We start from the raw sequence: 11,548 nt of genomic DNA, 5'->3' as shown, positions 1-11,548 counted from the left end.
CTGCCTTTTTTCAGCTCATTATCAACACTGATCCTCAATAAATATTCAGGTAAATATGTACAAGTGTCCCAAAGGAATATTAATTCCTACAGATGCTCATCCTGCATGATAATTACATCTACAGGGTATTGACTGTATCTACATGGTATTGATTCTGTAATTTGTTTGTTTGTGTCAAAAGGTATAACATGTTTGTGCCCAACACTAATACTATTTGGAGGGCAGATTAAAACTTTCCTGTTCTTCCAGTGTTGCTATACATCATATGAAATATATCGGGATTAGAGCTGCCTACCAATAGAACAGACCTGCTTATCACATATCACTCAATTAAAATAATATAGGCCTCCTAAACCAAACTGAGAGCAGAAGCTGATTTTCTTTTGCTAGCATTAAATATCAAGGAGGACATCCAAGACAAGTCTGCTCATGAACTCAAGAACAATTGATCCCTATTGTGAGAAGGAGAGACAGAGGCTCATCCAATCTTAAAATGTAAGAGGAAGAAGCTATGTTCCCACTTCCTGCACATACCTGGAATATAACAACATTGTGCCTGTCTTATCCAAGTATTCCAAAATGTTGGTAATTTCTTTCTATCCCTTGGGACAAAACAGAGACACCAAGCAAAAGAGAACAATTGGGTGAGGGAAAATGCTTGCATTCCATACCCATCTCTATAAAACTGTCAACAATTGCATGCTTCTTTTTAATGCCAGAGAAATCAGATACGATGCACCTCTTAGGAAAACTGGAGGAGACAAGCCTTGAGCCATAAGAGAAAATCTGGCTAATCCCAGTTCCAAATTTCACAGGATCCCCTAAAGTGTTTTCTGAAACAAAACAAACAAACAAAAAACCTACTAATGGCACATAAAATTATGATTAATCTTTCCCATTTCTGAAAGCCAAAATAACTGCTGTTTAAGGGATGTTTTCAGTCCAGTACTTTGGCTACAGAAAGTTTGAGATGTGCAACGCAGGGAAAAATATTTCACACAGAGAGACACACACAGATATCCCAATGTTATGCTTGGCTGCAGGTTTTCTCAGCTTCATGATTAAAACTGTGTGGTGGTATAACAGGAATTCAATAGTTGCCCTACCCCATCATGTACCTATGACCTGCCTCACAACCTCAATGCATTGTAAGAAAATGTCTGTCAGTTACCCATGTTGGAAAGACAAGCAAGAGATTAGCAATGATTTGTTTCTTAAGGGAAAAAAAAACAGCAGCCATCTCCTTTACAAAATGAAAGATGACTCCCATCTCTGGTGGTATATATGCCCTGAGCAATGTTGAACCATGGACATCTATTGACAGAATAGCTACTAACCCTGGACTAAACAGTACTGTTGTAGATGGCACTGCCCAGAGTTGCTGGGAGTCTGGCAGAATATATCTATATCATCATCATCATCATCATCATCATCATCATCATCATCATCTCACTACATGGAGAATGGCAGGGCTGAATGATGGTTGTGTACCAACAGAATCAGTGCTTCCCTGCCTCCCTATATTATGTGAGGTCTAGGACTTAATATGTCAAAACGCTCTATGCCTGAGAACTTATAGCCTCTGGTTCAAGCAAAATGTCATGTGGAGCCCTTTCTTTCCTTTTCCACATTTGGGGTACAGAGGAGGAGGAGGAGGAGGAGGAATGGGCAGAGAGAGAAGAGAGAGACTGTGTCATGAGCACTGATGGTGAGCAGGAGGGGGCCCCTATCCAGGGGGGAAAACGCATGCGTAGTAGTGAAGAGTTGAGCAGTCATTCAAAGACACAGAACAGACCCGCCTTGACTTTTGGGGTTTATCTGTATGGGTTTTCCCACGCTTCTTCAGTTTGTTAGGATTTTCTGTCTAATGTAGCAGTAATAAAACACTAGAGACTTATTCCTCGTCTCAGCATGTTTCCTGACTGTTAGGACAGACTGCTTATTCTGGTTTTAGGTTTTAAAAATTTCTTTTTGAACTGTTTTTCTTATTGGAATCAGGAATACATACAGGGTCCTTCTGTATCCCACATCCCATTTCCTGAATGCTCCCCCCCCCCAAATAGCTAGGATGGGGGAAATACTCTGAGAAACCAGAAGGGGAAGGAACCAGCTTCTTCTGTCCAGGCTTTGTGCTCAAATTTGTACCCTGATATTTACATAGCATATTGATTTTGAGACAAGGATTAGCTGGGCCAGAGAGGGAACAGTTTATACTTGTTCAGTTTTCTTGAATAACACCCGTTTTTCTGAATTTATGGGAAAAGGTCTGTGGTTTATTTAATAAACCACAGCTGACTGGGTTCATGTATCAGTTGGCTGGTTTCATATATTGTGGTAAACTATAAATTGTTTACTGACCACAGTGGCTTGGTTCACGGAACTAATACAAACAAGCAAACCATATTATGACTTAACACAATATGTGAAGGAAGTCAACATGTGAGCAGTGGGGGTTTTTTTAACAAATAAACATTAAAAAAATAGAAGGACTGATTGGGTCATGACATGCTTGCCCCATCACCCTCCACACATTGAAGAAAAAGGTCTAGAGTAGTGATTCTTCTGAACTAATCAAGCAATGTTGTAGATAGCACCAATAGGCTTTCCACTGTAGATCGTTTACTACCAAGTGCAAAGGAGGGCTGGGATGAGTGATGGCTACCTACCAATGGAACTGGCACATCCCTATCTCACATGTGAGGTCTAGGATTGAATAGGCCAAGGTGTTCCATACCTAATAAAATGTCTTTGGAGAGCCATATGACTAAGCTCAATAATAGGGTCCAGTCCTCTATTCAGATATAAATCCCAACCATTTATATGAGAAATACAGCATATTAAAACACATTGATGAGATCAGATATTCAAGAATATTGATCCCAAATAGCTGTCAGAATAACACATTTTATTAATACAAGCCTTATAATCTATATGTCCCTACCTCTCAAGGGGGGCTACTCAAGGCTGCAGAAACATTATTTATAATTGTCCCCACAGATCCTAGACTAATCCACTAATACAGGTCATGCCAATGGTTCCCAACTGGCAGAATTTGGCTAGCAAAGATTCTAAGCCATACTTGGTTATCACCAAGGAAAAGAACCAAGTTAGGGGTTCTCTTTATGGCTCATTAGATGCTCTCCATCTTCCTGCTTTTTCAGATATATCTAGGCATCCTGCAAATAAGATCATTTGTCCATCTAGTACAGTTGTTCACCCAGATTCACAGTGGCCCTGTAGGATCTCAGACAGGGGTCTTTACTCTTTCCTATCTCTTCAATTCATTCCAGTAGAAAAGCTGTCAATTGTAATTGAGCCTTTCTACACACAAGGCATGTGCTCTGCCACTAAACTCTGTCCCTTTCCACTAGGATGTGTATGTCTAGTGGACAGGTGAGAAAGAGGTCTATGATGCGGGGAGGTTGGAACGTTGTTGATGAAGGGAATGGGGAGGATAAAATGGTTTGTTTGTGTAAATATTTAAACAAACATACAAAAAACCCAGAATACTTTTTAAAGAGGTATGAAAAACTCACTCCAGCAGTGGCCTTGGAGGCTTGGAACAGCCTGCAGTATGACTGGGAGGCTTTTGCATACTACGGATTCCTAGAGTTGCAGAACAGAAAACTCTGAGGGTTATGGGAGGAAAGGAAAAAAATAGATACGCATTAAAAAAGGAGGAAACACTGTAATATGAGAGCATTTCTTTTCAAAATCTCATTGCAACTGTGTCTCGACTAAAATCACACTGCAGCTCCAACTATAAAAAAAAATTAATCAGGGTTGTTTCTATTGTTGTTTCTTTGTTGTTTCATCAACATGATCTTACCAAAACAAATAGTTGTGTCTTATATTGCTCTTAGCCCTGTCCTGGAATTCTCTCCTCTCATAGAACCACAAGTCCCATGTTTCCTCAGGTGTATGCCATGACAATCATGCTATTGTTTCAATAGTATATTCTAGACATTCTGGTAGTTATCCTTTGTTGAAAAGATGGGCATGAGATTAACAGTACATCATCTCTTTTTTTAAAAAAGGCCATCTCCTAATACAATATAAAAAATAGCCACCATCTCTTTGATGCATGAACATTCATGGGCAGTCTTGGGGCTTGAGCACCTATTGATAAAATAGTTATCACACATATTTGCCTTTAACAACTGAGTCCTGAATTCCCACCAGGAAAAGTAATAATGTTGAGTACCAAGAATCTCTTTATCTCTTACTAAGAAGTTGCAGGTATCATTTTATTAAGTTCACACAGCAACCAAAACTGGTCTAAAGAAATGAATGAGGGAACCAGGCTCCATTCACACTTCATTCATATAGCTCTGCTTGATAGTTGTGGGAGGAAAGGAAAACCAGAATAAGGACCTCTAGAACTAACACAAGTTAGCCTGCTCTGCTCAAGTCGTTCATTTCTTACTTTCTATCATGCTGCAATTTATAGATTCATATAGATGGTGGGGAGAATATTATTCAGTACAGTTACAAGAGGCAAGCATTCTTACTCTTCCTTTTTTTTTCAAGTCTCCATATCTAAATCTAGACTCTTAGATATAAGCTCTTAGTTATAATGTGTTTCCTGATCATGATAGCAAGTTCATACAACTCACATTTTTCAGGCCAGAGCACAGAAGGGGGTTACCATGAAACCCCACCTCCACAAATTAGCCAGCTTCAAAAGCTTTATCAAGATATTCAAGCGCCAGGTTGAAAACCAGTTAATCTGAGAGCTGCCAAACACTCTAGTTAAAGTCTGGCAGCTGGATTTCTAAAACAAGCAGGTACTATCATTGCAAGGCATTTAGAAATGGAAAGCCTGTTAAAACAAAACATAAAAACAAAAAAATGACATGTCCAACATATCCCAGAAGGAGAGGCAGTCAATGTTGTAGAATGCCTTATACTTGGATTCTGAAGAAACCCCACATGCTGGTGCCACATTGGTCCCCTAGGTCATTATTTAGGCTCTAGAAGCTCTTTTCTTTGCACTTTATTTTATTTTTACCAATAAAGAGACCATGTAGAGGTCCCTGAGAAGCTTGCAATGCTACCTTTACACAAAGCACTACTTCTTGTGGATATTAGCTTACAGGCACGCTGCTGAAGGGAAAAACTGATGCCTCTCCACTTCAGAGCACCCTGGAGCAGGTTCTCCAAGAAACTTAACACTTCTCTTCAGCAACCTTCAGGACTGCTGCTAAGGGATGCTATGCATCCAAACAAGCTGCACAAGATGCAGCTCTTCTCCTCTGGGCTGTTATTGACTCTTCATATAACTATAGGCAGGACAGCCATTGAGGGGTCTGATTGTAACTCTTTTTTTCTATCAATACACCAGCAGCATCACCAGAGCCACACTAAAGATGGCCCAGAGAGAGAGAGGGTGCCAAACAGGGACGTCAGTATGTCTAGACCATCTAGAAGTTCACATCAAATTTTATCTTCCATGTTATGTGCAGCCCTTTAATTTCTCCACCGACTGGGGCTGATGTATGCTATAAAAAGCCATCTCTCCTAGCAATCTCTCAGGATTCTGTGGTATTGCTAACTGAAAAATGAAAAGAAAGTATGAAGGAAAGAAAATCAGGCACTAGGCAGGCTGCCTGAGTTGTTGCTTGGTGACTGGCAAAAGCAAGCATGAGCTGGCCAGGAGGCTCTCAGCCAGGTAGAGAGCCGGACTGAGACAGCATGGACATGTGGGCAAGTGAAGCACTGAAGTACAGCTAGCTGCTATATGCATATATTTCCGACATATAAGGCTGTGCTGCGGCATCTTGAGTGTATATTACACGCAAAGGTTTTTCCAGCCTGGCAAGATGGTAGGTCGGGAGGTCTAATGGACGGGCAGCAGCGGATCATTATCTAGCAGTAGACTTGCCTTCTTGGGATACCTGTCTTCCTTTGGTTCCTGGAGTATGGGTTTTCCCTTTTTGTCCTTTTCTGAGCACACCTGGTGACACAGGAGTATCTCCCAACAGGCCTATAGCCTGAGCCCTGGATGGAGCTCTGGGAGAAGACTGAGCCCATGGAGGAAACGTGGTCCCAGGCCTATGTGGTCGAGATGGTGATGGGCTTTCCTTTCTGGACAGGGATTGGCTTTTGGGGGAAGCACTGAGGTTTCGTGGAGGAAGAACAGGACTTCTAGCTGGAGGATGGGAGGCTTTTCTTGGGCTGCTCTTCAAAGAAGGTATAGCAGGAGTTGTGGTTGCTTTCATCCGGGGATCACCAGATATATTTCCACATGGTCTTTGCCCCTGAATCCTGCAGGAAGAGAACAAAGAGGAAGAGCAAGGCTTTTTTGTGACAAGGTCACAACAGCTGGCTTATTCTAAAAGTCTACACAAAACCATGTGACAGAAACTGATAGTCTGTAACAGATTAAAACTAAGCATATGGTGGCCAAGTGCTACAGCAATGCCCCAACAAGTAAGAGGAAAAGTTAGATTGTCAGTACACCCAGTCATAAGACTTTATAACTAAGCCTCATGCAACATTTTTGTATCATCAATATCAACTTGATGTGATAGGACAGCGAGGCTGGCTCTTCCATCATATATCTTATGGGAGTTGAACAATGTATTCAAGCCATGATGCACAGAAGTATGCGTCTTTCTCCTGCAACAAAAGAGCCCCTACATATCTGGCATGGCAGCATTCAAAGTGATATCAAAATAGCAACATGCATACAGAGATGTCATCACACAAATGCCACTATTAGTTTTTTGGATCTTTATCTTTTGTCAGCCTTACCAGGTAGACCAGACAGGTAACATGACTGGATAAGCTAATTCTACTTTATTGTAGAGCTACATAAACAGAACCCTGCATGTCGAAGTACAATTCTTCCGCCATCACCTTTACAGCCCAAGAACTTAGGGAGGGTCCCTTCTGAGCTTCTTGCACTTCCCACTATGCAGCTGCGGGCTATGCTCTCTCTTATCTGACCATTCCCTAGACAGCATCTCTTTGCCCCCTCTCCCAAGGTCTTTCCCACATACCATTACATGTCTAACATTAGTGTGTGAGTCACATTTGCACTGTGACATGGTCATGTATATTTTGTCATTCTTGCCTTCCCTGCGGATACCTATATCTGGACATGTGTGTGCAGTGCTTGCTTCAAGCAAGATGTTATTTGCACTGTAGAGGTGAGATGCAGGTTACGTTTTCACAGGAACAGCATTAGCTGTGCTGAAAGTAGCATAAACAGAAGTTATAAGCCACTTGTGTTACAGAAGCAAACACTACATACTGAGCACTACATACTGAGCACCTAAAGCTAGAGGACTCCCATGATATGATTGAAGTATTTTAATGATGTTTATGTTTCTTTTCTATTTCATTGCCTTGTATCTATTATTTGGAAGAAAGGCAGGATACAAATTAAATTAACAAGAAATAAATTTGTCTGTCCTTGTTGGAACAGCGTAATAGTAACTAAGGTAGAGTATAAATTAATTGTAATAATAAGCTATTTGAGTGTTGATCTTTCTCAGCCTGGTAATTCTTCCTCCTCCTCATACTTAATAAGGAAAGGACAGCAAGCATTAGAGAACATTGTAGATGCAACTACATAACTAAGATAATAAAAGTCATAGTGAGTTGATACATATGGCAGAAATGTCATCCACATCCTCTCTTATATCTAGGAACCTCCAACATACAACATTAAGCTTGAAAAAATCTCCAGTAGGGAACACTAAACTAAAAGGGCACAAAGTAGGTTTACCCCCTTCAGTTGTGATTCCTGCCTAAAAATGTCCTCTCTGTAGAATGAAGATCTTTTTTTCCAGATTCTCCTGAAGAAGTACTGCATACCTGTTCAACCCAGCTGCATCACCCGTACTGCTACTTGGTGCTGCTGGTGGAAGGGCTGAAGGGCTCCCATATTTCAGTTCTATCACAGGTGGCTTTACAGGTACAACGGGGCGAGGGATTCTGCTCCTTGTATTTAAGCTTTTCTCCTCCATCTTAACCAGGGAAATTCTTTCCTGATTTCCAATCTTCCTTGGGGTGAAATCATCTGAGTCATGAGTATCCTCTTCAGAACCAGTGGCTGACAACGTTTCTGAAGCCCGCTGCCTCTCATCACTAGAGGAAGCAGAAGATGATGCTCCAGAAGCAAACCTGAACAGATGGCTTTGCCTTTTCTCCATCACCAGACGGGCCAGATCCTGCTGTTTCAGTCTCTTGTATAGCCTCTCTTTGCCAGAGTGTGAGGCTGAAACATCTGAGCCAGTGTCCTCTTCAGAGAGCAGGACAGGAATCCGGCTTCTATACCTTATATTCAGTGGCTTTTTGGAAGTTTCTGCTAGAATACGTGGAAGCAACTCTGCTTGTTTAAGGGATTCTTTTGCAAGAGTTTTATTTTCAAGGCCAGGTTCTTCCAAAATCAACTTACTATCTTCTTCCACATCTGACTCGGGAATAAGTTTGCCCTTAAGTTCTAGCTCTTCTTCTTCTCCCATTTTAACACCATTCAGAAGTACCGGTTCCCCTGCAGTTTCAGAGGTGGTTTCAATATGATTTACTGAGAAAGCACAACTTTCCATCTCTCCCCCTTCCAAGGCTGAATTCACACTCCCATTTTCTACCAGCACCTGATTTTCCTCTAATTCTTCCTCAATGATTATCTCTTCAAACTGCCCTGGAGTAGAGTATTCCTCATGCCTCATAAGTTGGCCACTGGAAGACATGATGTTTAGATGTGTCTTTTCAGCAATATGGACAAATGTGCGCTCAACTTTGGTAAAAGGGGAGGAGGTTGTGGCCACAGACACAGGAGGCTTTGGTTCAGACTTGAGGATGGAAGACAATGTTCCTGGCTCAGATACATCAAGCTGGCTTCCCATAGGCTGAGGTTTCTCACTTTGAGGAGTCAATGCAGCAAGAGTTCCAAGATCAATATCAGGAGCCAAGTCTGTATTCACAGGAGACTTTTTTAGGTCACCTGGTGAAAAGAGAACTAATGTTTTTGAGCCTTCCTCAAGTTCCAAGTCTCCTTCTGCAGCTGATGCTCGGCCCTTGGATTCCTTCTGGTCATCAGCCAAAAGAGTGGATGGGGCACCTTCCTGACTATGCTCAGTACTTTTTTGACTAATTTCACTGCTTGAATCACTCTGCATATCAAGCTCTTCCCCTAATTCACCAAGTTCCTCCTCCTCCTCCTCCTCTTCTTCTTCCTCCACCTCCTCTTCTTTTTCCTCCTTCTTCTCTTTGTATCTGCCATTTGCCACTTGAAGATGAGCTATAGGTGATTTACAAGGGGCAGTTAAGACAACATTTGAGAAATCCACTTTTTTTATCCGTTGGAGAATTTTGGATCTTTCCCTATTTTCTGATACATCCCTTTTGAAATCTTGGTAAGGCAAATTTAAAGGCACCACCTTGGGGAGACCATTCATTTCAAAAGGTTTCAGTGTGAATACCTGGAAAAAGACATACAAAAACATTTGGTTATCCAGAATGTTGAAACTATATAAGCAATGTTGTGATAGCTGAAATTAGTCAAGTGAATTAAAACCAGAGATGAACGTAGACCAAGAGCTGGGGACCATTTACTGCCAACTTCACACTACTTGGGGGCCATCTGTTTGGACCCAGCAGCAGGTAGGGTCAGAGTGAAAAGTAGATGGACCTTATCTCCCTTCAGACACTCTTGGTCTTTCACCTTTCTCTCCCTGAGGGAGAAACAGAAACTTTTGCCATGGATGTGAACTACTTACTTATACAGGCTTTCAAAATTATGCTGAGGCTGCATTCAGCCCAAGAATCACAGGGTGCCCCTTCCTGGTTTAGTCAAATAACAAGAAGATTAAGAAACAAGTTATTTTTGAAGAAAGATTCTGCAGGAAAAAAGTGTATTCAGCATAATGACAAATCCCTTACCACATGATATTAATACCCTGCTTTAAAACCCAAGGGTATCTTCTGGGATGCCTGAAGAACAGTTTGTAGAACTCCCCCTCATTCTTTTTCAGTATTCCATCTTCAGTATCCAGATCTAATACAAATAGGAAGGAATGAGAGGCAACTGCCTCCCTCTAATCTGATGCTACCACTACTAAAGACAAAACCTATCCTTCACCTCCTACTAGTGTGATGTCTGATGAACACTCCTAAGAGGTAACAATGCAAAAGGTTATTATTCAGTTAATACCCTAGCCAATCTCATGGGTCATCTTGTTCATGCAAACAAGAAAAATGCAACTGGAACAGATACAAAACCAGTTAAAAGAGAATATAAACAGTAAAGGTAAAGATTACATGACTTCTAGCAGCACACAAGAGCAGGAACAGGGGAGGTCATTAAATAAAATAAAAGGAAAGCTGTAGAAAAAGGAAGAGATGTCCAGGGATATGAGAGAGATATATGACATTATTTTGAAGTGGAAATACTTTTATTTTTTTAAAGCATTCTCTGAAAATCGATGAATATCTCAAGAAATGAGTAGGAAGCAAGTGTTACACAGGGAGTAAGAACTAGGTTTCCACATAGTCCATTAAACATGAACGAGACAAAAAACAAATAAATTGCTTAATGTTACTGTGGTTCTTCAAGTAATCATCTCTGCATGCACATGTACAGGTAATACACTTGTATAGAATGACTGCCAGAAATGTTCTACAGCTACTTTCTACAACATTTTACAAAAGCGTGCTCTGTATTGTTTATGTTCCTAGCAGTGACTCCAATTGTACTCTCCATGTCATATGACTGACATGACACTCTTGGAGCTCTAATTATTTGGCAGATCAGGCATCAGCCAAAGGAAGTAGGTTAGTCATATTAATGCACATAAAAGATGTGAATGTGCTCTTGAATTATATACAAAAATTTGGAATCTATGATTATGCTGTATAAGAATTACGGATATACTGTGGATAGCATACAGCAAATAATATAATTATTCAGTGTTGGAAAAATAAAGAGTTCTTCTAAACATAGCAACCTAGGTGATAGACATGTACTCACTTTCTATGTATGAACTGACACTTTATCAGTGCAATGCAAAGACTAATTAATTAGGCTTAATTGTTTTTTAAAAAATTGGGGGAGAGGTGCAATAAAGTATGTAACTTTTAAACGTGAATGAACAGTGACCACTTGAAAAAACAGTTAGCAACCAGTTCTTCTTCACCACTTGTATCACATGTATCAGTGATTAGCAAGTTTAACTTGGAGTTGGGGCAGATACCTTAGCAAAAACAGTTAAATAAAATACCTGCCTGTCCAAAAGATGCATTGGTTTGAACAATGAAGCAATAATACATAATAAAGATTGGCGACTAACATCATATCACCAGTTTGTGAAAGGTGAAAGCACCGAGTCATGTCTGACCCTTTGGGGGGATGCCACTTTTGCGATGTTTTCTTTTCCTGGCAGACTATAGTGGGGTGGTTCGCCATTGCCTTCCCCAGTCATCACTTGTCCTGTTTCTGGCCGCCTCATAGAATTATTATCAAACTCTTTATTTAAAACAACTATTTACAACAGTGGAAGCCCTGGTGAATAAATGAGCTAAGCAATTTCAGTCAAGA

At 40.7% G+C, this 11,548-nt stretch overlaps 1 protein-coding gene across 1 annotated transcript in view; it reads right to left on the bottom strand.

Annotated features, from left to right (window-relative positions):
• Positions 1–4,233: 4,233 nt before the first annotated feature.
• TTBK1 (tau tubulin kinase 1) overlaps positions 4,234–11,548 on the bottom strand; it is a 111,390-nt gene continuing 104,075 nt past the window's right edge. The window contains exons 14-15 of the mRNA XM_063302627.1: positions 7,825–9,434; positions 4,234–6,267 (exon numbers count right to left, since the gene is read on the bottom strand). Of these exons, the coding sequence (XP_063158697.1) occupies positions 5,865–6,267; positions 7,825–9,434 (2,013 nt within the window). The 3' untranslated portion in view covers positions 4,234–5,864. The remainder of the gene's footprint in view (positions 6,268–7,824; positions 9,435–11,548) is intronic.

The sequence above is a fragment of the Candoia aspera genome, chromosome 1 (assembly GCF_035149785.1).
Source record: "Candoia aspera isolate rCanAsp1 chromosome 1, rCanAsp1.hap2, whole genome shotgun sequence".
Classification (NCBI taxonomy): domain Eukaryota; kingdom Metazoa; phylum Chordata; class Lepidosauria; order Squamata; family Boidae; genus Candoia; species Candoia aspera.
This window is presented reverse-complemented; position numbering and strand designations above follow the sequence as displayed.